This window comes from Ictalurus punctatus, chromosome 10 (genome assembly GCF_001660625.3).
Source record: "Ictalurus punctatus breed USDA103 chromosome 10, Coco_2.0, whole genome shotgun sequence".
Taxonomy (NCBI): domain Eukaryota; kingdom Metazoa; phylum Chordata; class Actinopteri; order Siluriformes; family Ictaluridae; genus Ictalurus; species Ictalurus punctatus.
The window spans coordinates 23,074,377-23,102,228 of record NC_030425.2 but is presented as its reverse complement, the minus strand read 5'-3'; the positions used below and the strand labels follow the sequence as shown (position 1 = coordinate 23,102,228).

The window sequence follows — 27,852 nt, the reverse complement described above, 5'->3', positions numbered from 1 at the left end:
TTCGAAGCCATGTGGAGGTAGTTTCACTGTAACGATAAGCTTTTTTTTTTTTTTTTTAAACACCCCCTACTGGTGCCTCAAGCAAACTGCAACAAGGGGTCATTTCTTTGCATCTCAAGATGTCAAGCTCATAAACAGGGTTTTTTTTTTTGGACATTGACTCTTTCCTGTTTGGATTTTGATGTGTACAGCAGGACCATGGCAGCATAAGATGAGATGGACTATTCAGAAAGAAGCCCTGTGGTGCTACAAGAACATTTTAATTAGGTTATAGCACTTTTTTATTTCCAGTTTCACAGCAGTCTCTCACAGAACTGTACAAGGAAACGACCTGGTTTCCTCAGGATGAGCCGGACTGTTTCACTCCACAAGAGGAAGGAAGAGACTGCTAGCACAGGAGGCGCTGATCACCCGACACGAGCTCATGGGCATTTTTATTTTTTTATTTTTAGAGAAACACATATGCTATTCTCAAAGAACAAACAATCAGCGTTTAAACTCTGTCATATTTTGTAACGTTCCTAAAGAGAAGATAAGCTTAAGTAACACTGATGAAGTTAACTATTTATTTTATTTTGTGAATCATATTTATAAGTAACTGAGACAGAGAAGAGATTCTTTGTAAAGTGTACATAACTTTTCACTTTTTTCTTTGCTGTTTTGATCGCATGTCTTTGTAATAAATCTTTAAGATACATTATAATCATGGCAAAAAATGTTTACCGGTTTCCACTTTTTTATTTATATATGGCAAAATAGAGTAACAAAGGAAGCCCTGCAAGCGGATGTCAATTTTTCATGAAGGCCAGGCTTGCTTTTATACCACAATGCTGTAGAATTCTCAGATCTGAAGGTCTGGATTAATTTTCTCTAATAGTACTTCAGGCAGTAATTTAAATGATAGGTTGATATTAACATGCTCATTCTAAAAAAAAAAAAATAATAATAAAAAAAAAATCATTTACTATTATTGTAACAACCTATTTCCAGGGAGTTGGTGGACGCTTCACATAATCCAAGTCTAATAATAAACAGATTACTAAAGAATGACATTTAACAACGAAAAACATCATTGATCTGGTGAAGTATTTTCTAAGTAGATGTTTGTTTAACAATAATGGAAGGAGTCTCCAATGTCGGTGCTTTGTATAAGTCAGTAAATTTTCCGCTGTGGAAAAAGACTTCAGGATCTGCGCTTTGTGGTTTCTCAGTAACAAAAGTTGTGTTTTTTTTTTTATCTTAGTAACTTCAGGAATGAAGAACAAAGATGCTGGTGAGGGAACGGCTACTTATAACTGCTTATAAGCTACTTATAACTACAATGTAAGTGATAACTTGGCTCGTAGACGTTCCACAATATTAAACTTCACTTTAAATGGTTAAAAACCACGAAATGCTGTTCATTAATAAATTACAAATTGTAATCATTGGCATATCACTGTAGTGTAAGAGAAATAAAACACTTTGGGATGTGCTGTTGTAGGAAAATAATTCATATCAGGGCTTTGCCTTTTGAGAACATAACATCAGAGTGTGTCAGTGTGGTCTGTGTGGTGGAGAACCAACGTAATAGGGGTGAGAGTATGGTGCAATGTCCACAACAGACTCAACAACCTAGTGCTGTCTCATATTCTGTCCCTCAAATATTTCTGTACTATTCTATACAGTTTTTCACTATAATACCTCAATAATAGATTAGTAGTTTATAATTGTGCAGCTGTGATTTCGCAGACCCCCCTGGCTACCCTTCACAGATCCCTGGGGGCAGGTTCCCACGGTCAGAACCACTGGTCTAGAGTACATACTTTTGAATGAAACATGGTTTTGATTTGAGACACAAGTCATGACAGCAATGACAGGGAAAAGTTTGAAAGACAAACTAACAGACCTCGTCCATGTGTTTAACTCCTTCAGATATTACTTTTAATCATCCAGTTAAAGTACAAAGGCTAGAATGTGAATAATGCCACTTGTCAAGTAAAACTGGACCTAAAATAATGGTAAACAGCCACATTGATATAATCTAGAAACTGCAGTTGCACTAAAAATATTTTTAGAAAGTTGTAAATGAGCAGTTTGTCATTTTTAGAGTTATCTATTATCTGCAAAATGATTTCCAATTGCAATTAAAATATTGGCACCCTATCTTTGTGTTCAGTTGTGTTGACCATGAGATGCAAATGTTTGTGAACTTCCAATCTTGAGCTGTGAGTCACAGACTTACCATTTCACATTTTTCAATTTATTAAAAGCAGTAGAAAAAAAAAAAAAAAAAAAAAACCTATAAAATCATTTACTGTACAAAAGAAAAACACTAACTAAATTCTCAAACTAAAACGGAAATATCCCTTTGTTCAGTGGTTCTTCTCCTCCATGTGCGAGTAGCGACCTTGTACTTTGTGATGAGATACCATAATAACATCTATATTTTAAATACATATTAAATTCACATTTAAGAATAAGAAACATTACATAAATATTTTTTCACAGACTTGGTTATAAAATGACATGCTTTCTCAGGTGAAGATGTTGCATTTTGTTTCCTGCTACAACACCATCTTCCTACAATGATCTCTTTTTTTTTTCTTTTTAAAGTAAACATTTTTACTAGAAATCTACTAGAAACCATTTAAAGAAATTTGCAAGTTTTTGCAAGATAAAACGGCTTGAAATTGAAAATATATATTTAAAAAAAACCTAATAAAATGTTTGTGCAGTCCAGTAAAAGCTTAAATGCATTGACTGGTGTGATACCCTGAATTCCATGCTGCAGTAATGCCTGTTGAGAACTTTCAGCGTTACTTCTGTTTGCCTGTAATACAGCTACAGGACAGCAGGGGGCTACTCCAGTTGCAACTTGACACTTTTCACACTGTGAAGCAGAGGGCTCGGAGAAGGTCATGTGAAACTGGCCTCCTGAAATGGAGAAAAGTATTGAAGAAAGTGGGAAAACTTTCACTGGCTTCAAATAAAACTACATGCGCAAGAATAAGTGTAGTTTTTGTGCGTGCGTGTGTGAGTGTGAGAGACAGGCTAACCTCTCTGGTTGTCCTGCTGTGCTGTCGGGAATGTGGACGTTTCTGAACGTGGATGTCTTGTAATCTAGTGATGAGAAACTTCTTGTCTTCTCCTTCCTGAACATGAGAATGTAAAATGAGTTATGACTTTATGGGTTCTTTCAGTGTTCACTTTTCTACCCTAAATGATCAAGGTACATGTCTAGGAATGAAAAGAACGTTCAAGCCAAAAATGAAATAAATAAATAAATAAATAAATAAATAAATAAATAAATCCTGACCCCAAATATAGTCGATAAGCACAAACCATGATTAATGTATGGAACTTTGTTTTGTTTTGCACTAAAGCCAGGAAGCTAAAGTAGATAAGTGAAATGAATATACAACCCAAAATACCTTCCCTAACAACACATCATTAAATCAAAGAATCTAGAAATAATTTACAAAAGATGTTCATATTATCATCATCATCATCATCATCATCATCATCCCAATGATCTAGCACATGGGTCATCAATTGGAGGACCACAGGCCTTATACGGTCTCAGCAAAGTGTTTTAGTGAACTGAAAAATAAGCTGTACTTCAGCGACTACCGATATCTAAGCACGACCCATCTCGGCTTCTATGAGAGAAGCAGATCCTCTGTTGTGGCCAATCACATGCATTTATATAAATGATTTACCTGAAGGTAGCTCATGTGAAAATGTCTTATTTATGGTCATGAACTTATCCAGTAAGGAAGGAATTTTATGAAACTGCACCTTCATAAATTTTCGGTGCCCATGGTCTAGGGATGGAATTATACTAAAAAGTGCAAAAAATAAAAGTCCTTTTATCCAAAATTGCCATCCTTATAGACCTCCAATACTTGTTGGCATCTTTAAAAGTTTTCATTCACACACTTACATTTTCAATCTGTTCCTGTAGCAGCTCAATAATCTTCCTCTGTCCATCCACCACTTGGCTGTGGAAGTAGATTACTATTCTGGAGAAGAAGAAACACATTAGTCATGTTTTCAGTTCATTTTTCTTCTCGTGTAACAGGAGGTTTATTTTGAATGAGGTTTGTTAAATGAGACAGGAAAGGGAGGTGTGACTCACAGGAAGATTCCAGCAGCGAGGAACAGGAAGAAAGGGTTCTCCACCAGGTATGTATGAACCCAGGTGAGCCAGTTCAGATTAGGGTTATCATTGGCCAGTGCCCCCACCCACTTTTTTCCTGCCTGAAACATGGTGTTGAGGCCACGGAACGGCCCACAGCTCTGGGATGGCTTTATCCTGCACAGGAACGTGCCAGAACATGTGAAAGAAAGGTGGAAGAAAGGGAGGAGGAAGTTTAAGGATAATCACATGAGAACAAAGACGCAGTTTGTGCATGACGTTAACTCACGTCCACATGGTGTAGGTGACGCACACCGATGCGCCCAGGAAGGAAGGGAAGCAGAGGAGGGTGATGAAGAAGGTGGTCATCTGACTCGCCCTCCATGCCTTTCTGGGAGCCTGACAGTTCATCATCAGACTCGTCTACATGAAAGAGAGAAAGAACGGGTAATACTCAAACAGTGATATAAGAAAAAATAAAAATATATCAAGATCACATCATCCTTGATGTGGGAGAAGAGGACTGAATAGATGCAAAAGCAGGCTATTTGTGGAGTAATAGTACTGCATATCCATATATTTTAAGTAATGTAATGAACAAAGCACTACAGGACATGCTGTTATAGGAAAATAGTCAACGACAGGGTGATGTGATGTTCCTCTTATACCACAGCAATTTGCCAAGGCTAAAACATTTTTATTAGAGATGCACCGATGTAAAGGCTATTTTTCCCACTATGGGTCATCGGCCGCGAGTTTGAAAACATCCGAGGATATATCCTGTCAATACGAAGAGGGCAGAAAAACACATCGATTTCGTGCTGTGTGTAAAGATGATGTGTCTCGTATGGAATGCTAAAAAAATTGTAGTTTGTGAGCTCTGTAAGCTGCTAAAATTTTACACTGGACGCTGCAGCAGTGAAACGGGAGTTTCGGCACGGAGTCTAAATTTTATTTATTTATTTTGCTGAATAATTGTTTATTGACTTCCATCATAAGCTGAATTAAAGCCGCAGTACATCATTGAAAGATTTAAATGAAGAGGAGTTGACAAAAAAAGGTGTGTGTGTATGTGTGTGTGTGTGTGTGTATATATATATATATATATATATATATATATATATATATATATATATATATATATATATATATATATATATATATATATATATCACAGACAAATATATTTGTAGAGTAGTATATTTCATATCCAATTAATGTTAATATATCAATATATATATATATATATATATATATATATATCAATATATATATATATATCAATATATATATATATATCAATATATATATATATATCAATATATATATATATATATATATATATATATATATATATATATATATATATATAAAGTTGATATTATATATTACCAGTTTGATGTTCAATGATGAAGTAGAAATGATTTGTGGTGAGTGAATGTGAGACTAACAGTAACAGGAGGTTTTTTAGAATTCAGTCAATGTTAATATGAATGAATAACATTCAATAAGTTAAGAAATCTTACTTTAATCTTCAGAATTGAGTTCATGTGTTAATGTTAATTTGAGTAATGCGTTTTCTGTTTATGAGACCAGTTATTGTGAAACAACTTGTCGAAGTTTTTATTTGCAATTCTTTCAGAATTGTGGAATTTATTATTATTAAATTTAAGAGAAGGTATAAAAAAGGTCTAACTCTTGGTTATCGGTATCGGCCGATATCACTCTGAATAATCGGTTATTGGTATTGGCTGAGAAATTTAATATCGGTGAATCTCTATTATTAATTATACAACGTCTACATTTTTATCTGTTTAGAGTCACATTTAATGTTGTGGAATGTCCATCAAACAAGTTAGTTCCTCTTAGCGTTTATAACAGTTACAAACAGTCATGCCATTTCCTCCCTCACTCTCACACTATTGTGTAAGACCATATGTGGTGACCATATACTGCACAGTAATGCTGGAAGGTTTGAGAACCCAATTAAATAATGAGACAAAAATACTATACTTGGTCTTTTATTTACTGAGGTAAATGTTCCAATATTGCATATCTGTGAGTGGCAAAAGTATGCCAACCCTTGCTTTCAGTATCTAGTGTGACACCCTTGTGCAGCAATAACTGCACTTACACGTTTCCGGTAACTGTTGATCAGTCCTGCACATCGGCTTGAACAAATTTTGGCCTATTCCTCAGTACAGAACAGCTTCAACTCTGGGATGTTGATGGGTTTCCCCACATGAACTGCTTTCTTCAGGTCCTTCCCCACTATTTCTATTGGATTAAGATCAGGACTTTGCCTTCACCGTTCCAAAACATTAACTTTATTCTTCTTTATCTGTTCTTTAAATAAAATGGGGCACTCACTTATACCTGATTGTCAACCCATTAATTAAAAACACTGGACTAATTTCACCTTCAAATTAACTGCTAATCCTAGAGGTTCACAAACTTTTGCCACTAACAGAAGTAATATTAGATCATTTTCCTCAATAAATAACTGACCAAGTATAATATTTTTGTCTTATTTGTTTAACTTCATCATATATCAGAAATTTTAATGAGTTAAGCTTCAAATGATTTGAAAAACAAAAATGACATCCCTCACCTTTTTCATGTAGAAAAGCAGGAACAGCTTGATAACCTGCACTGCGGGCAAGAGGGGCGTAAATAACACTCCCAACCTATACACAACCACACAAAACTTTAGCCTATTTCAAAACCACATGGTGCATATTAATGTCATTTTCAGGCTGTGTGTCTGCAAAATGATGCTGATGATCAAAACAGAAACCGGAGGTGCGTTCATCAATGTTCTAGGAACTGCCTGAGGAACTTAATCGTTCTGACGTGAGAACAACACAGTTCCTGAATGACTTCCTGTCTGGGTACTGGTTACTCTCCTCGAGCATGTCGAAGACTTAAATTGGCATGTATTTATTGTTTTGATCTATTGTCTCAACATTCTTTGTTCACGCTGAAGGATTAATCAAGCTTCGATTCAAGAAATATACATCCTTAAGTTCAATTTATTTACAGCTACAAAATGTTCTGATCAGTTTGGCTGTATCGGGTCACATGGGTTATGTGTGTCTCCCAGGCAGTGTAAACAACCTGGACAGTGACAGCATATTAATGAAAAAGCGTAAAATTTTCCCAATGCTTTTTACACAATTCGTGATTCAAAATCTTTTTATTTATTTATTAGTGTTTTAGTAATATTTTAGTGGCAGGAATACGGTAAGGTTCAGTGTCTGTGTGCACATGATTGTGGTTTGGCTAACTGATTAGCACAGAATTATGTTTCAATTTGCAGCACATCCCAATGCTTAATATTGCATTTTGGGGACACACCTTTTTGATGCGGCAACAAAGGGCATGTAACTAGAAGTGTGTACAGAACGCACATGCAGAATGATTTTTGACACATCACTTGTGTAAAAATAAACGTGTTCTTCCTATCCCCAAACAAACGCTAATCAAGCTTCCCATCTCCATTATCTCAGTTTCACTAAGCATGGCATTGGGGCATTATGAGATGTGCAATTTACCAAGCTAATGTCTGTCCGTATATGAGCTCGAGAACATTTCGGGCTATATCAAACACCGGCTTTCTTTCCTTCTTCAGAACCTTCTGCGAAAACAATCTAATGGTGGAGAAGATACAAACGTTAGTTGAAGCAAAATGTTTTGCTGGAGTGTAAAATGGTGCATGGGTTTTTTAATTTATTTTTATTGCTTAGCAGGTCATGTCTAAGTGGTGCAGTATAGCAGAGAGCTCACCTCCACAGAAACTCCCCAAAGAAGGTATCGAGCATTGTGAAGATGAAGTCCATTAGGAGGAACCTATATAACTCCTGCCCCACAAAACTCTCCCAGCACTGACAAGAACATAAAATAGCAAACAGCATATAAACACACACACACACACACACATATATATATATACACACATATACATATATATACACACATATATATATATATATATATATATATATATACACACACATATATATATATATATATATATTATATATATATATAAACAAACCTAAACCAACAGGTGACACTGGAGAGTCTTTCCAAAAATGTTAAAATAAACTTTACAATATCAAAAATGTAATGTTTTTCTTTGTTAAATAATGTTTATTATTTTTTTTTAAATTTGCCTTAGATTGTGAGGAGTGCCCTCCACACAATCCCTGTAAATGAGTGGTTACTATAGAAACAATAATGTATTACAAATAGTACATTAATGTAAACCTCTGATCTGAATTATAGACAGAACTATGGTCAGAGCTGCTGTTGTAGAAAATTAATCAACATCAACTAAAGCACAATTTATCACAATAACGATAACATATTGTAATATTTCCCAATCCTAAAATATTATGTTTATCAAACATAACTGCAGCTGAGTATATATGGACTGAGCTCTGTGCAGGATTTATAAGTGCCAAGTGAATCTCTCACCTGTGATTTATTTTCTTCAGTTGCCGCCCGACCTAACCAATGATGACACAAGACTCCAAGCACGCTCACTTTCAGCATTAAATTCCTGGCAAAAAGAGACATAACATACATAAAAGAATATAACAAATGGATTTTCTTGCAGGCATTCTTCAAATAAACTGTTAATTTCAATACAGTTTTTTTTTCTATAAATATGATTGATTTAAGCAGTATACCAGTAATGCTAGCAGTTTTTGCTTCTAGCAGAGAGAATTCCCAATGATTGTATTGGTGTATTGGGAGGAACCTTTGAATTCATGCTTTGGACATGGCAAGGGGTAACACTAAACAATTGTTGGTCCAGTGGTTAAAATTGTGGAGAAAGAAAATGTTGTAGAGACTGGGAAATATGGACACCAGGCATGAACTAGCAAATGGCTGAGATTATCTGAAGCTAGCATCCATGAAAGTGTACAAAGGATCTGAGACATGTTGTCTCATATATGGAAAATGAGATGTGTTGTAACTTACTAAGAAACGACTCCATGTGACTAAAATCACACTTAGCCTCAACCTCAGACAAGACTTGCATATGGGTTACTCAATAATGAGAAATGTCCACAATGTGTTGCAACTTGCAACTCTTCAGATAATACCACAAAGTGAGATGTTATTTGAACCATATGACATATGACAAACGCTCACTGACCATTTTTAGGAACAGCTGAAGATTGGAAAAACATTTTCCAATCTTCAACTGTCCAGTTTCTGTGAGCCTGTGCTCACTGTAGTCTTAGATTGCTGTTCTTGATTGACAGGAGTGGTACCTAATATAGTCTTCTTCTGTTGTAGCCCATTTCCATAAAGGTTCAACAGCCTTCCTGTCAGCTCCAACCAGTCTGGCCATTCTCCTCTGACCTCGCTCATCAACAAGGCGTTTCTACCCGCTCACAAGTAACTAACTCATTCTCACAGGTCTGTTTTAGGCTCTCTCACCATTCAGCATAAACTCCAGAGACTGTTATATGTCTAAGACCAACACATGCTTCCATCCAGATTCAATCTCATCTTTACTTCTAAGAGACTCTGCCTCTCTAAGATACACTTTTTATTCTCAATCATGTTACTAACTTATTGCCAATTAACCTAATTAGTTGAAAAATGTTCCTCCAGTTGTTTCTTTTCAGGAACACTTACTTTTCTAGTCTTTTGTTGCCCCCGTCGCAACTTTTTTGAGATGTGACGTGTTACGGGCCATCAGATTCAAAATGACCTTATTTTTTCTTAAAATGCTACTCAGTTTAAACATTTCATAAGTTTTCTATGTTCTATTGTGAATAACATATGGGTTTATGAGATTTGCAAACCATTGCATTCTGTTTTTATTTACATTTCACACACCGTCCCAACTTTTTTGGAATTGGGGTTGTACAAACCTACAGTATAAAATAATACATATTAAATGATACTTATACACAAGAATGTCCCTTTGAGTGGGTTTCAATATAGTTTTGGAAAGTGATCACCTGTCTAGCTCCAAACACATCACACACGTGTGATCAGAGCAGAAACAGTTTGAGGACAGGCAGTGAGTCCAGTAAGTTTTTAATTAAGCTTCTTTTTAAAAATAAATAAATAATAATAATAATAAAGGAACCACCTTGATGAAGAATACACCATCTAGTATGTGAGAGCATAGTGTTTTGCTGCAGCTCTGGAGGGTTACCTGAAAATGGCAACATAGTTGCGTGTGCTCGGTGACTCGTACTCTTCCATCCAGGCCACAACATTGAAGAAGCCAGGCAGGAGCAGGTTAATGGTGGACACAACCACAGGGAGAGCCAGCATGCTTGCTTCTTTCTGCAGGTCGTTACTGGTAGTGTTTGCATAATCCTGCAGATCGGGAAGAAAGAGACAACACACATAACAGCAGGAGACAGAATTAGAGAAAGCTCACAAAACTGCAAGTATCAGTTGTTACAAGCCTGCAGGGGCCAAACATGCACAAACAACTTTGAAATTCTCGGCCTGTTGCTGAGAATTTGCTCCCACTGACTGGGAGAAGTGTAACATTTACTGCACAAAAAGCAGACAACTGTAGAAGTGCACTTGAGATCTTGAGATCAAGGAAGAGGAAGTCAAGAGTTGAGTTAAAAGCCATAACAAGGAAACACGTGGTGCATAACAGCAGTCTGTACATTCTTCGGCTTCTACCATTTCTTATTTTGAAAAAAGTATAACAGGCCACGCCCACTCCAACAAGCGACAAAATGGAAACAAAAGCAGTGAACTGTCACTTGCTAGTATGAAAGAGTTAGCAAGCTAGTTTGTGAATGGACTGTTCACACCAGCAAGAGGAAGCTAACTTCTAGGAAGTAATGTGGAATGTGTTCCAGGTGTTCTAATGTGGAAATTTGTACATGGAGGGTTGAACAATCCTGATTCTACCCTCTTGTGCCACGCACACTGAACAAATGTGTGTGTATGTGAGAGTGTTTCCCACCTTTCTAAGTACAGAGAAAGTTGGACTTGAGAAGAAGTACACGGCGAGGGAACACCCTACAGTGCTCCCAATGCATATTATCCAGGCCAGTAACTGGATGGCCACAACTGCTACATGCTGCCAGAACGAAGACTTCACCTTCTTACGGTTCACCTCCGCCACCAACTCCTACACACACCATGCACAGTGAGAGAGCGGTCTACACCAGCGATGTTTATGTGTATATATATGATTTATTACAATATACATTATTTCAATCATTTATTTTTAATAAATGACTGTGAATGAGGCTGCTTACTCTGAGCTGAGTGGTGATGTTTTCAGATTGCAGCCTAACAGACGATTTCTTGCTGACTTTGAAATCCCAAGAACTGAAGACTTTTATGGCAAGCAGACCTTTGGATCGGTCAATCCGGAAACTCTGTCCAAAAGACTTGGACATACTGTGAAGAGAGATATGTAAAGGCAGCGTAGTCAGATGTCTATTATTCTAACGATAATGACAAACAGTCAAGTCTAATAACTACTGTAATGTCATCAAGGACTTGGACTGTAATTAGATAAAGTGCACTTCAAACATAGGCTTTAAGGAATAGTCCCAAAAGTCAGATGTACACAAAAATGTAGTCAATCAGTAAAGGCATGTTTACTGTTTGAAATTTGGTAGTTGTTAGTGACAAAAACAAATGTATGTAATAACATTGATGTAATAAACTAGATTTGGGACAATTTTTGTAAATCTAATTCCTTTCACAAATTTGCACTTTAGTCTGTTTCTGATGAATCTGACCTGTACACGAGGATGATGCAGGTGATGAAGAATGCCATGCCAATGGTGAAGAAATAGGCAAGAGGCATGTTATAGGATAGATGAAAGGATCTCTGGTTTCCAACATTGCTGTAGTTCTCTATAAAAGTGTAGTTACTGTAGTAGCCGTAGTACATCAAGGAGTCCTTAAAATAACCCTGAGTGTGTGTGTGGATGTGTGAGAGAAACAACGAGAGAAAACGAACAGTAATTGGTACAAATCGGTAATGCTGCAGGATAATTCTGTTGTGCGTTAACCCTCATGTTCTATTTACTATTTGACTCTTTTGATTTTATAGTAATACTACTGTAAGATTTATTTAAAAAGGCTAAAATTATAATCATGAACAACAACTGTGGGCATTGGGGTGATTTTACAAAGTAAAATGACATTCTAACACAACTCTACTTCTACCTAAAAATGTTGTGCTTGAATACCAACCATCACTTAACTACCTTCTGGAGCATCGATCCGTAATGTTAGAGATAGGTAAAACACCATACCTTACAGCTTAACCAAAATCTCCAGGCCATCAAAAGATAATTAGGTAATATAAATAGCATATTCCATTCTAAAAGACATAATGTCCTGTGCTACCCTCAAACAGTAACAAATTTAGCAAAGCATTTAGCGCTAAGCAAAGACACTTTAGGCCATGCTGAACAAACTTTTGCACAGTACTGTATATATATGGTGTAAAAGACAGCTCTGTTTAGCAATAGAAAAATGTAACGTTTGACAAATTAAAGAAAACCCAACATACAGTATATAGTAAGATATGGGCCAACACGAGCTGCCAGAACAGCTTCAATGACATTGATTCTACAAGTCTCTGGAACTGTACTGGAGGATGATCCATACTTTGAAAAGATATTCCCTCAGCTCATGTTTTGACTATGGAGGTGGAGAGCACTGTGTAAAATGTCTCTTAAAAATCTCCCAAGGGTTAAGATCTGGTGACTGTGAAGCATATGATTTACATTATGCTGAAACTGAGTCTTACCGTCCCAGTGAGCACCTCGAGGCCGTATTGTACAGATGGGACTGAGGTTAGTTTCGGAGGATGCACTGCTTGGGGGACCACCAAGAAGAGCCCCGTCACCAGGAAGAGGAAAACATTAAAGAAGAACAGCTTCCTTAGGAAGACGAAGTAGGAGAGGACGCCTGTCCCGAAGCGGCCACTCACTGTCTTCAGAGCCGTCTGCCATAACTGCAGTGAGGACAGGAACGACAGCCAGCTGTACCAGCTTTGTCTCAAAGACTGAGAAAGACACAGACAGACAGAAGTGAGAGACATCAGTTCCTTAAACTTCAACACTAATAGCAACATTATCAGCATTTCAGTTATAAACATTATAAGTTATCTAACAACATTATGCAAAAAAAATAATAAAAACATAAAAAGAAGTTATCTATTAAAATTATTATTCTAAAGTGATTATCCTGTTAGTCATGTTAAAGTAAAAAAGAATGACTGAATTGCATTTTTAAAGCACTGGGGTTTGGTAATTATGGCTTAATTTACACGGGTCACACGTTAATGTAGGCGGCTCATGCAACATTTATTCTTGTGCCTTTTTAAGTTGGTTTAGTAAATATAACACGCAAATGTCCATCATAACCATCAGATTATTATAAACGTGTTTGCACTATAAACGATCAAATTCATTAATCCAGTGACATTTTCACTCCAAAGCATTGAGCTTGTTATCATTAGAAATTAGATTAAATATAGGCATGTGCTATTTAGGTTTGGGCAAAAATATACTATAAATAGTTATACATTGTTTTTATTCCAGTGGATTTGCATAGCAATCTGGGATGTCCATTCCAATGCAGCGCTCTATACTAGAGATAATAGTCATGAGCGTGTGAATGATTTCCATGAGGTGCTTTGCAGTACACAAAAGTTTGTGGAGAGAGACTCACAATGAAAATACAATCTTTGAGATGGCTGCAGCAGGGGACTTGGTCGAGGTACATAGAGCGGCCAGTTTTATTTAAGGCCAAATGTCTGTGTAAGAAAAAGACATGATTATTACACACAGCACAGATTAACATTTTCTTCGACATACTACCAACCAGTTGTTTTAAAGCTCATTTACAATGCAAGTCTTGGGCAATTGCTGGCGTTGTTAATAAATGTTCATGTGAAGAATGCTTTTGTTAATTCTTCATAAATAACCTCTACATGCGTACAATTCATCCCTTTAAAGATGGGACTACTTTTTAGAGGGAAGAATGTGTGGTTATGTATTACCAATGTAAGGTTAAAAGTAAACACCCCCCTTTTGTTTGGTCCACCCCTCCCCTATGGATCGGGGAGGGGTGGACCAAAAAAAAAAAAAAAAAAAACAACTGTATTGCTCCAGTATTGGAACTTTTGATCAACTTTCTCCAACTTCTATTTCATCCAAAAGCATTTATTCTTAGAGTGTAACAGCTTAAATTTGCATTATATAGTCTCATATTTCAACCAAATTTCTGCATTCACCTTTTAGAAATGCTGCTTACTAAGATAGAATATTATCTGCGTACATGCTAGATCTGTGTATGTGCTTTAGACAGTGTTGACCATAAAAACGTCCAAGTATGAAAGATGCGTTCTGTTCATAGAACACCAAAAAAACAACAAAACACAGTCAACCTGAGTTCACTCTTCTCTGCCAAGCTCAACGGAATAGCTTTCAGCATGCGCACTCGATCGCCCACAGACAGGTTCTGCAAGTTTTTTACCAGCCGCTCCCTCTTACTCTCTGCACAAAAACACACACCATACAAATTGTTCACATATTCTACTAATAACCGGCTGACCCTTCACATTATTTATCCATTAGTTTGCTTTCGAGATACAGACACACAAATACAAACAAGGTCTCCTCACCCTCCCTCTCGAAGATCTCAGTGTTGCTATCAACACGGTAGCCGCAGATGCTGGGCCGGGCGGAGCGGGAGAAGGAGCGAATGGAGGGTTGGCTCTGTCTGTGTCTGCACATCTGCATGGTGCGGGTATAATATTGAGAGAGGATCGCCCCTCGACTGCGTCCTGGGATAGAGAAAGACAAGGAGATGATAAAATGCGAGTAAATGGTCGGTAATTATATAGCGCTTTTATCCAAAGCGCTTTACACTGCGTCTCATTCACCGATTCACACACACACTCACAGACCAATGGTAACAGAGCTGCCATGCAAGGCGTTAACTTGCCATCAGGAGCAACTTGAGATTCAGTGTCTTGCCCAAGGACACTTCGGCATGTGGAGTAGAATCAATCCGCCAACCTTACGATTAGTGGACAACCCGCTCTACCACCTCAGCCACAGCCGAGTAGAATAAAATTCCATAGTGCCAGAAACAAGCATGCTCAGAATAATCTAGTTTTGGTCACACAGCAGGGCAAAGCAGATTTTTTTTATTTGTCTCCAAATTACAAGCCACCAAACCAAACATTTTCACTGGTTGCTATAGTAACAATGCAAGTTGTACTGAATAGTGTGAGTATAAAAGTTATAAGTGGACATAATTAAAAGCGACTGCACACTGAGATTAAAGTTTTTCGGGTGATCTAGAGGGATTATGAGTAACAGAGCACATCTGAGCCCCATTACCCTATTCTATTTATGAGCCCTGTCTTTTTCTTTCTCTCTGAGCAGTGAGCTGAACATGCATGTGTGGGTGGAGCAGAGCCGAAACTGAGCACAAGGAGCGTCAAACGAGTTAAAGAGCTGCAGCTTTGTTTGTTTTAAGCTTTATGATACAGTCTGTTAACTGTGCCAAGGGGCAGAAGCACAATAAAAAAATAAAAAAATAACACCTCACGTGTGCTCTTCTGCTACGTCTGCTGTGCTCTCTGAACAACGTACTGATAAGGGGGTTAAAAGTTATAATGATATTTCACTGTGGATTAATAGACCCAAGAAGTGAGGTTTGAGCCTAATTTTGCTTACGCTGTCAATGAAGAGGCAACTAACAGACATAATATAAACAGCATGCAAAAAAAGTCAAGAATTTCAATAGTCAAAATACCTGTATTTTGTCAACCTTAGAGATTAGTAAGCTCTTATAGTGAAAACAGAGAAGATACAGATTACAGATAATAGGATCAGCCAAGTACAGTCAACACGTAGCTTCATAGGAGCTGTTCTAATGTTACACTCATATAGAATAAGACACAGTGTTCACAGACCGTGAACATTACTGCCTTTCTGAACATACTGATTACAGGTCTGTACAGGTTGCTTTTAAAATCCACGTTACAGTTATCGGATCTTTTCTTGTATTGTATTATATTGTTGGCAACACACCCACATCCACACACACTAATAAAGCAGCACTAACCAATAGTGCGGCTGGGCATTGACGACAGAACTCTGAGAGTGGCTGAAGACCAGCGTTCGTCCAGCAATGGTTCAGTCGTCCCGCCATACTCATCAACAGGAATGGATGGAAAATCATCTGAAACACATGCAGAGACATATGCCCGTTACAGCACACACACACAAAATCACCAGGACATAAAGCGTATGTGTCTTTGTTTGTTTACTCTTCTAAAAGTAAAGAGCTTATGCCATATTTGTGCTGGATTAGTTTTACCTGAGGAGGTACTGTCATTTAAGTGATTATTGATCTAACATCTGTGACTTGATCCCAGTGCAAATAATTATGGAGCAAACTACTTTTTGTATTTGGCTAGACACAGAAACCCACCTATAATACGAGTCATACCAGAATCAACCTGACCATAAAGTAATAACTTACACTGGTAATAAACAGACTTTCTTATTGTTATTCACGGGTTGTGTACATTACGCTATTTTAGGCATCTGGCCTATCATGTGAATCTAGACTATCTGTGTTATGACACAAATCTGTCTGAACTGGCCAAATGTCTTCAAGTGATCCTCTGGTAAAACTAATCCAGAACAGCGTAAACCATCTTTGACCAGTGTGGAACTCATTGTCGGCACCGCATTCAATGCTCTCCACTAATATTGGCACCCTTGGTAAATATGAGCAAAGGTGGCTGTGAAAAATTGTCTTTATTGTTTAAAGTAATTCACAAAAATACTCTGCTCTCATTGATAGCCAATTGCAAACAAGACACAGGTTTATCAAAGCAAATATCTTTGTTGAATATAGGTGTGCAAGAATTATTGGCACCCTTTTAATCAATACTTTGTGCTACCTCCCTTTGCCAAGATAACAGCTCTGAGTCTTCTATAACGCCTGATGAGGTTGGAGGATCTGAGAATCTGAGACCATTCCACCATATAGAATCTCTCCAGACCCTTCAAATTTCGAGGTCCACACTGGTGGACTCGCTGCTTCAGTTCACCCCACAGGTTTTCTATGGGTTTCAAATCAGGGGACTGGGATGGCCATAGCAATACCTTGATTTTGTGTTGATTTTGATGCATGTTTTGGATCATTGTCCTGCTGGAAAATTAAACAATAAAGAAAATTTTTCACAGCCTTCTTTGCTTATATTTACCAAGGGTGCCAATATTAGTGGAGGGCACTGTATTCTCTACAGCACAAGGTTCATCAACTCTTGGACCACGATCCATATGCGTACCCAGCAAATTATTTCAGAGATCAAACTGAGCACAAGAAAAGTAATGTAACAGAACTGAACGACATATGAAAATAAACTGGCTGCAATTCAACGACCATGTTTTTTTTTTAAAACACAAGTACTTCTGCTTCTGGAGCAGATACTCTATTGTGGCTAATGTAACCATAACCATATGTTTATGCAAATTATTTAGCTGAAGAGTTTTCACAGACTTCCACTGAATTTACATCATTTACCCTCTCTAGTCTGATTAGTGAGGACATGGCTGGTCATTAAAAATGCTGTTTACATAGTCCGCTTTGTTTATGACAACTGGACAGAGAAGTATGTGTTTATATTGTGTTTCAATTTCAAAATATGTTCTGAGTCTGAGGCGCTAATCTAAAATGGTAACATGAAGCACTGACATCTTATTTATAACAATAAACTAACCACTAACGATTAAGCATTTAAAAGGTAACTGGTAAATGTTCTGTATTTGTGATTTGCTAATGAAGCTAGACCTTCAAAATATTTAGCTGAAGTCTGTTTGTGTATACCTCCGGTCTCTTCCATTAGAGGGTGCATCTCTATTTCTTCTGCATGGCTGTTTAGATCTTGACTCTGTTCCTGAATAAGCTGCGTGAATGAGTCATGAACCACATCCTCATCCACAGGGCTTCTAAAACATCAAAACACAAACATACACATAATGGCTGGGTCATATTGGCAAAATATCATATTGTAATACTACAAGATGTTTGTATGATTGATACACAATATGTATGACAGTATAGCTTCATTAAAAACTGATTAACAAGACTGATGAACATCAGAGAAAACTAATGAACAATTGTTTCAGCTGTAGTGTACACCATATGAAGGAGCTGTTGGTCTTTTCTGTGAAGGGGGAAATTCTTCATGAGATAAATGGCAATACTGGATGTGGTCATTTGTTTGCAAGTCCACCAAAAGATGGAATGAGTTTAGAAAAGACAAACTTTTTACAACAAAGGGTTGTACCAGATGAACACCAGCAACTGTTCTCCAGATCAGAAGACAAGAACAAAAGGGATTGACTCGCGCTTGATGCGAGTAATCACATGTTCAGTGCTTCAGCTATGACACAAACAAACAGCCAAAACAAAGGAGCTTGTCTCCTGTAGAATGCAGGCCCTTTCAAACAAAGTACAGGAAAGCTTGAAAACACGTCTGTCTGTCCAGCTCAGGAGGAAGCAGATAATAGAACAAACTGTACACACCACAAACATGCTTCAATGGCCTAGCACGTACATTACACAGGAAGACAAGAGAGGGTGTGAAAGGGTGTAAAGGTACCCTGTTTAGAAGTGTTACTCAACGAACTCAAAGACGGAAAGACAGTATGGCGTTTTCATGAATAAACAATACTTACTCCAGTCCTGCCTCCATTAAGTGGGAGTCTGTGTCGAAGCTCACGTTACGAGTCGCCATCTCCACTGTAGTCCGAGGGTCCTGCCTCAACCAGTCACTCAAAGTCCATCGACACACAAAAGCTAAATGCCTTGCACTTGCTCCTGCCTCCTGTCATTCTGTGGCATCTGCTCTGAAAGCGAGTGAGAAAAAAAGGAAGAGAGAAAGAGAGAGAGAGAGAGAGAGAGAGAGAGAGAGAGAGAGAGAGAGAGAGAGAGAGGAGATTTGTTTCATTAAAATGTTACCTACTTCATCATGTTTCAACATGCCTGTACTCCAGTATGGAAATACCTACACAACACTTGTTCCAGATGGAACAAGAATGAACACGATGTGTCAGAACTGAAGTCAATGCACAACCACTGTGTTCTGGGCAAAATTGTAAAACAAAACAAATTCAGAAAATGACACTGTGAAACATTTCCATGTATCTCTAAATCCTTTACGGCTTCAGTCTTTGCCGTGTTTTTCCGTCTCTGCTACTTCTAGTGTTACAATAAAAGTTGAATTCTGTGTGTACAAGACACTGCTTCCAATTAAGCAACAGTCAACTATGACGAGTCATTCAGCTAGAATGAAGAGTAGCAGATTGTTCCGATTTAAAAAAAATCAGAAGCTTCTGAATAAACAAGTATTTTCATGATGATAATATAGATTCAGAATGCATGAAAACACACAACATTGCAACCCTGTGCGGTTTTCTCAAAAATACCTCTAACCTCACACCCATTTCAGCGTGCCGATTTATTTATTTATTTATTTAAAGGGTGGAGAAATGTTTATGTAGAAAACTACATTTAATCTCGAGTAAACATGTTTTTTTTTTTAAATAAATAAACTATAAAAGTGTAGATTCATGCAGTACGATCCAAGTCTTGTTCAGAATTGACGACTTAACTCCAAAACGTCTCTCAATAATTATGTAGGTAAATTTGCACTCATTCAAAATCTACACACCAGTTTAAGTTGATTTTCTGGGCATCTCATTCAGATATCACCGAGTAGAAGCATCTCTATGAGCTTTTTCAATAGCACCTGCTTTTAAACCTGGCTAAAAGAAATCATGGATAGAAAATTCAGACTGAATAAGCAAATCGAGTTTATTTTCTTTGCTGTCAGATGTGATACAACTACATAAAGGCAAGACAATTTAAAAATTAAAAATACTAATATAACGATATATGAAAAGAGTCAATGGCAAGCATTGACATAAATATAAAAGACTCTAAAAGAGTCTGGTATATTGCTACATGAGTAATCCTAATTGTACTTAATATATTAAACACTGCAAATTTCAACTCCCCTCATTATTCATCAACTTATGAAACAGCACTTGATCCAGCACACTTATTTCGCAATCTTTTTTTTTCTTCTTAATATTACTCATTGACAGTTACTCAGTGCACAGTGTGCATGGGATATGCGATATTTCATCACTATTTTGATTTGTCAAATGGACTGAATAATCCCAATGCTTTAAAATGCACCCACGGTTTGAAGTATAATCTGAGTGAGCATCTTCTATGCATACACTTTAAGCGATGTTTATCATGATTTATCAATAGAAATGCAGTCCTTCACATAAGCAATGTCTCAGATTAAGGTGTCTGAATGTCAAGGTGTGCAATTGCGGTATTAAAATCCTCACTGTGGGCACGTAACCGGATTCTGAATATGGACTGCTGCAATGCATTTTGAACCCTAAACTTGAAACACGTGCCAAATTTCGGAACTTTCTGGAATCAAAGGCATCCTTATGTGAATCAGAAACATGCAGAGAACTAGGGAGAGGGCCAGCTGGAGAGCATGTTAAAATTCTGAGCACATTTTTTTTTCCTATTCAACAGTTTGACCTACAGGCGTATAAAGAAGCCTAACCAGCTTATAGAGAAAAATATTACCAGCCAATTAATTAGTGAATACTTATTAGTCATTAGGTCATGTTTATGGGTGTGTGTGTGTGTATGTGTGTGTGTGTGTGTGAGAGAGAGAGAGAGAGAATGTGGAAAGAGGCACTTTTCAGAATTCATCTGTCTGTAGGCGGCCTGGCACAAAAACACTGATGACATCAGCACAAGGCTGTGGTTAGCAATCAATGGAAAGATAAAATGAGGCGAGTTCTGTTTCAGTGCTCATGCAGAGACACCCTAAACACTGCAAATCCTGTATTTCACTGTATATCACCGCTGTGTTTGGAAAGTGACTTTAGGATCAGTTTTCAGTGCTGTAAACTGCAGCTGCTGCTCTTTTTTTTCTTTCTGTGTGTAAAAGTCTTTCAGTGTGGCTGTGTGGGAGAAAAAGTAAAATGAGTGATGGCAAGAGCGAGAGAGATTTATCAGGGAGACTCATTGAAGAAAGAGCTGACTTCAACACTCTGAACAGTCTGTTCATTCTTTCCCATGTGCACATACATAATACACTTTTTTTTTTGACTGCATTCAGGCAATGACCCTGTCGCAGTTTCTCCTCATCACTGTTACTGTAAAAAACTCGAGCTCGGTTTTGTATAAAGCAGGAGCCAGGAACAATGAAAAAAAATGAAAGAAATTGATTTCTGGCCTAAATGTGTTCTAATCCCACAGACAAAGAGGCTGCTGATGTGCATTGAAAAATATGAAACTTACTTGGATTTAACAATGGAAATGTTGGGCCCGCTGGGACTGAAGGCATTTTTTTGTGGGGTGGGGAGAAAGACCGGGGTCAATAAATCATTTTAAAGAACCAGAGTCAACTTTACTGGCCAATTACACTTACATACTGTATACAAAATACTGTATTTGTTTTTGTTCAAAAAATCCCTTAAATAACAGAACTGGACAGAATACACAATATGAATAGTAACATAGCAGGTATAGTACATACATGTATCTTATAAACTACACAAAATATAATACTATATACAGGTATATAAAGTAAAGCAGAATGTTGAAGCCTGTGTTTCATGGACTGTGACATTAAGGATATCCGTTAAATGTGCAAATACACATGGTTACACACCATGTACAAGTGTCAATGAGTGCCAAGAATGCAAAAAGAAGAAGATGGAAGATGGAAGAAAGTTGCACTTTGAGCTAGTACAACTGTGCTAGTGCTTGTGGCAAACACTGTTCGAGTGGTGTGATGATGAGGTTTTGACTGAGAACAGTTTTATGCAGTTATTGATTTCTGTTAAGGATGGATCTGCTCTGTAATGATCTATCCTGCACATGGATGACATGCTACAGCCAATTATCCTTTCACATGATCACACAAGGAGTTGCAATTTTACCTGAAACTAAAAATCAGCACTAAAGCAGAATTAGGACTACTGAAGCACTTTTCCACTGGACTTATATTCAGTTATGTTTTTCTCATCACTACTTAGTTTGAGTTTAAATTTCCTACCTGGAATCCCAAATAGCTTTATGTTCCCTTTGTTTGCAAACTACACAGGGTGTAACATAACAGATATGGACTGTATACCATACCTAGTGTTGAACGCCATTTGATCTGAGATTCATTCAAAGGAAATACATTCATTTCATGTTTCATTTAATTATTTTTATTTTATTATTCTTGACCATCATTAGTCACCATATGATAACCTCCTGAAGCACACTACTTGGTAAAAAGTCATTTTTGATGCCTGTTGGCTATGTAAACCAGACCAGTATTACGTGCTGCAGGCTAAATTTCACAGGAAGAACACTCCTTGTTAAGTGGTTATGATGACGCAAGTGATAATTTCATGGCATGGAGACAGCACAGTGCCCAAGAATGGCTCACCTGATTGCTTTCTGTACTCATTTAATCATTTCCCGTGTTTGTAGCAAGTGTATGCTTTATGTTAAAGCTCCTGTCTGATAAAGACCTAATTATAAATATTTAACTATTTCTGTTCACGTTTCTTTATTCATATATTCCTATGTTGCTGTATGGGCATCTTGACTAGACGTATGTTTATTCCCAAAGACTTCAGAGGAGTTGATTCAGTTCTCAGTTCACTTCAGATGAGTGTGATAGGTTACTTGAGACAAATCCAGTCGTCTAGATTTACTACCACAAGACACCCATGCAGAAATGGTTAAACATTCATAATTAGTTCATTCTCGGATCAGGTTGTCATGCATGATGAGTAAATGATGTTTGACAGAAACACAGCTGTTTCTATAATGAGAAATGGAGCAGCCCCTGTCTAGCTGCTGCTACATAAGCAGTGTACAAACAGATAAACTAGAGGGTGGTTTATAGATTTTTTTCCCCGAAAAGAGTGTTTGTATTTTTTTCCTATTAGTATTCATTTAATAATTCATTCATCTTCAGTAACTGCCTTATCCTGGTCAGGGTCACGGTGGCTCCAGAGCCTATCCCAGGAACAACGGACATGTCTTGCCATGTGGGAATGGGAACACGCCTTTAGTGGGATACCAATCATTGCTAATCCATGTACCGGCAGGTTTCTGGCAGGTGGGAGGGAACCACACAGACAGTTCAGGAACTGTGAGACGACAACGCTACCCGGTGAACCACAGTGCCACTCTGATGTCACACAACTGTAAACAGCAATTCGTTTTAGCACATCAGACTACTGCCCAATATTAAAAAAATTTGTGTGGGCGTAAAGACAAAAGCTAGATCTTAACAAAATGTTAAATGGTTAAATGCGGGGGGGGGGGGGGGGGATTAAACACTCATTGAGTACATTTACATGCACATTAAATTCCATTTAAGGTCTATATCCGGGTTGCAGCCATATTCTGAATACGATGTTTATCAGTGTTGGGTAAATTACTAGAAAAAAAGTAATCCAGTACAGATTACTAATTACTACATTAAAATTGTAATCTGATTACATTATTGATTACTGCATGTAAAAAGTAATCAGATTACTAATTACCATACAATCACGTTACTTTCAAAACCTATCAGACCTACAAAAGTACACTACAAAGTGAAACTCATAGTTCTTTCAAGAATTTTAGTGCACAAAGTATGACATGAGCATAAAAAGCTTGGGTGTTATCACTGTTTATAGGACTACCAGACCGATAAAATATAAAACTTTTCTAACTAGGCTAGTTTGGTGTTGCTAGCTAAAGGGAGGCACAGCTAAGCTATCATTGTATGGGTCTAGCTGCTACAGAGCCATACAAAGTACATTATCTTTCCTTATGGTCTGCTCATGCAATCTTCAGGTAAACTGGAACTCATATAGACATTCACACACCTTGTTTTCCTGCTCAGCATCAGAGGTTCTTTGTGTTTCAGTTTCAACCCCTTTACTTGTTTAAAAAAAAAAATTAATAAATCCTGCTATGGATTGGCACCCTGTCCAGGGTGTACCCTGCCTTGTGCCCGATGCTCCCTGGGATAGGCTCCAGGTTTCCCTGTGACCCTGAAAAGGATTAAGTGGTATAGGAGATGGATGGATGGATGGATAATAATAAATCGGAGCATGTCCATTTTTCCTCACAGTGACTGTGTGAGCTAGCGTTTGGCAGAATTGCGATCTGTCAGCTAATGAAATACGAGTGTTTCCACATATCTTCCTGTAAACCCTGTCTGACTGGACTCGCGTCTTCTTTTACTGACGTTCAGATATGTGGTGGCAAACCTCTACGAATGAAGAATTATTCGGGGCTAAAGAAAAAGTCTTCAGGGCAAGACGTGATTTATATTAAAAATGCATTTTACTTAATACTGTTTTCTTAACGATAAATTTGTAAAAGAAATGAAATTTTATTGACATCAGTAACTAATTAAATGACATGCATTAAAAAATGGAATGCGTTACATTACTGCTTTATCTAATTGGAATCTGGGAATCAGAACCGGGGGAATCTGAATATTGTCTAAGTATGAATCAGATTGCGGCGTTTACATGAATACATACGGCGTTTACATAAATTCTGATTAATATGTGATGTGAATGTAGTCAGTTTTTATAACGATGTGACCCGTTTCGCTTTCCATAACTTTCCCTCAAGTTAAACGGCGCGGTCAGTGTAGGTCTGGTTAAATGGAAAATAAGTGTCAAACAGTTCAAACACCACTGATAATACTGCGATTCAGCAAACGCGTGAATAGACATTTGCAGTACAATAAAGTAGAGTAGATGTGTTACTTAATAATTAATGTGTTACCGCAGCTTCGCGTGTGTGTTTATGTGTCCGCAGCGCGCGCCGTTCTTGAAGTAACTTGGAAGAAATCATGGAAACTTGCAATAGGCTTTTTACTGTGTCGTTGCCCAGTGAGAAACCCAAACACAATAGTAGTTAGGGGGGTTGGGGGAACAGAATCCTTTCACTCACTTCCAGGCGACAAAGGGAGTTAAAAATGAACCCACATTGTTCTAACATCTGACATTTATTTTATTTTTTTTATGCCCAGCTGTCCCTCACTTCCTCATAACCTGCAGCGCGTGTCATAAGAAAGTAAACACGCTCCACTGAACACACTACATAAAGTTAGAGTTTTAACTTTGCAGGCACTTAAAACAACATTTCCTTAAATGAAACCCATCAACGCTTATTAGTTGTCATTTCTGAAATACACTACTCACCCGAGTAGACTGGGCACTATCGCTGCAGACTGAGCTCCACAAATCAATTGTGTGTATTTCAGTATCGGTGTGTTTCTGTCTGCTCAGTAGACAACTTCCGTTTTCCGGGGGTATGTGGGGGGTGTCAAGCATTAGACAAACAAGCAGGGTGATAAGAAAGTGACAAATCCTGTCTCATTATTTCGTACTGAAGTTTAAAACCATAAACCAAGAAGTACATTTAGACAGCATTATGCTTATAGTAATTACACAGCGTTTACGTAATTGAATTATCCCCAAGTTATACAAAAGTGGTATAGCCCCATTGGTACAACTCGATTATCCAATGAGTGAATTTTGATTGGCTGTAACTCATTAATCATAACAGTGTGTAAAAAAACAAAACAAAACAAACAATAGCCTGTAATTAATATTACACCACGCCATAGTCTGTCCAAGTGTAAAATGTCTTTTTCCACTGCTGGAATAAACCACAAAACGACTATGCTAGTAATAAAAAAATAAATAAAAAAACACAATAGATGGCTATTTTACTTTTTAAAAACTCAATCTGACAAATAACCCTAGTCCTAACTAGGATTTATGCGCATGCTCATAAATGCATGCTTTTTATATTTCAAAAGCTGGAAGAATTTAGATATAGCACCTTGTTTACAGTTAAAATGCAGCTCACTGGTTTCTTCCAGTGTGGAGGTAAAAAATAATTATATATATATATATATATATATATATATATATATATATATATATATATATATATATATTTACAGGACTTTTGTTGAGTTATTGTATTTTTTAAGGGTTCCAGAAATCTGGAGACATTTTCTAATAAGGTCACAGTAATAATGTAGATAAAATAGCTCAAACTACTTACATCCGTGTTTTACAAACACCAATGAACATAACCGCAGATCATCTGAACAACGGTTCCATTTTGTGAGTTTAAAGTTCTAACCAGTGACGGACGATATGGCAAAAAATATTATATCAAAATACTTGACATTTCCACAACACATGGTATTGCAATATTAGTAACGCCATACAGGTAATTCCTGCAGTACAGTGCATTTTACATCTTTAGGACATGTTTCTGTGTATGTCATACCACAATGACTTACATGCATAAACCCCAAAATAAAATTAAAATAACAAAGCACAATTTTCTGACCCGTGTTTGTATCCTATGCATTTAGCAGTCAAATAAAAAAATTTAAAAAAACAATGAGTTTGCTATATATAGTGCTACTCACAAAAGTAAGTGTTTTTCTAGTTCTAAATGGTGTGTTTGTATGTGTTGAAGTCTAAGCTATGTAAACTGTGAGAGCTCACCTATTTCTATTTAAGACACTGTGAAACTTAGCAGTGTCTTAAATGTCATTGGTGAAGTTTCATTCATGTCTGTCATTACCTCACTGTGCATTTTGTGGTTTCCATTTGTGTGCAACATTAATCTACAAGGAAGAATGTGTCCACCCACAGTGTGTAAGTTTGTGTGACCTTTGTTTGATTTTAATGGTAAAAACTAAAAGCATTAGCTTCCAGTAGCTATTCCTATAATAATAATAAGAAGAAGAAGAAGAAGAAGAATAAGAATATATGATATCTGACTTTACTGTCACATAGACACATATATTGACTCACTCTGTCAGATCACATACAAGTTTTCACCCAAATAACCAGAGGTGTCAAACAAACACCCATGGGCCAGAGCAACCCCAATAAGGTTTCTAATCTGGCCCACCAAATAAATGAAATCATTAAAATAATAAATAAAAATGATCTTAGAATTGAATTGAAAGATGACAGTGTAATTTATTCCACTAGGGAGAAAAATAGAGCAGTAAACTCAGAGACAAAAACTCAACTATTGACAAAATTTCACTATGATACACTATATGGTCAGAGGTTTGTGGAAACTGACCATCACCTGTATGTGGGCCATTATTAATCCAAAACAATAGAAGCTGTAACTACATATCTTTCCAAAACAACTCTTTTAGAGATTTCACATAAAGGGGGTGAATACCTATGCAATCACAACTTTTACATATTTTATTTGTACCTTTCAGATCAATGCTGATACCGTAACATATTTAAAAGGAGTTGTTGATGTGTACAGCACATAGTGTTCCTGATTGTCCACAATAGTGCCATTAGCGATGCTAGACCTCAACATGAAATCGACATCTTATGTTACTCTCACGGGTGTCTAATAACCTCGAATGCACACTAACCATGAATAACAACCATACTCACAGCTCCATTAAAAAGCTTCTTGCAGTCCCATTAGTGAAGACAGTTCCAATCTGAGCTTGCAAACACTGACTCCATTTGGAAGTACATTAGATTTGTAACAATCTCACACTTTGAGTCATGGTGACTTTTCACGTAAAAGTGACGCCCACAAGTACTACA

General features: G+C 37.2%; 1 protein-coding gene across 4 annotated transcripts; it reads right to left on the bottom strand.

Annotated features, from left to right (window-relative positions):
• Window positions 1–2,220: 2,220 nt before the first annotated feature.
• Window positions 2,221–27,816, bottom strand: tmc6b (transmembrane channel-like 6b). 4 transcript variants are annotated; one of them, XM_017478406.3, is made up of 21 exons: window positions 27,694–27,816; window positions 18,859–19,029; window positions 18,005–18,126; window positions 16,229–16,345; window positions 14,775–14,936; window positions 14,538–14,646; window positions 13,820–13,904; window positions 12,894–13,151; window positions 11,872–12,047; window positions 11,380–11,524; window positions 11,082–11,249; window positions 10,305–10,471; window positions 8,600–8,684; window positions 7,907–8,004; window positions 7,675–7,770; window positions 6,732–6,807; window positions 4,410–4,543; window positions 4,121–4,297; window positions 3,926–4,004; window positions 3,039–3,134; window positions 2,221–2,916 (listed from the first exon to the last, which is right to left on the bottom strand). In XM_017478406.3, exons 2-21 carry the CDS (start codon window positions 18,915–18,917, stop codon window positions 2,899–2,901), a joined length of 2,427 nt encoding a protein of 808 aa, XP_017333895.1. In that variant the 5' UTR covers window positions 18,918–19,029; window positions 27,694–27,816; the 3' UTR covers window positions 2,221–2,898. The 4 variants fall into 4 exon arrangements, with proteins under 4 accessions (XP_017333895.1, XP_017333894.1, XP_017333897.1 ...); XM_017478405.3 differs by lacking the exon at window positions 27,694–27,816 and adding an exon at window positions 25,438–25,533; XM_017478408.3 differs by lacking the exon at window positions 27,694–27,816 and adding an exon at window positions 25,438–25,532 and having other exon boundaries at window positions 18,859–19,024.
• Between the last annotated feature and the right edge of the window lie 36 nt (window positions 27,817–27,852).

Excerpts from the sequence above, each read along its gene's own strand:
- tmc6b (XM_017478406.3), bottom strand. The coding sequence starts at position 18,917 with ATGGCGACTCGTAACGTGAGCTTCGACACAGACTCCCACTTAATGGAG. Across the intron at positions 8,685-10,304 it reads AACTATGTTGCCATTTTCAG|GAATTTAATGCTGAAAGTGA; the intron begins GTAACCCTCCAG and ends TCTTTTTGCCAG. Across the intron at positions 4,544-6,731 it reads TGCTTTTCTACATGAAAAAG|ACGAGTCTGATGATGAACTG; the intron begins GTGAGGGATGTC and ends TCTTTCATGTAG.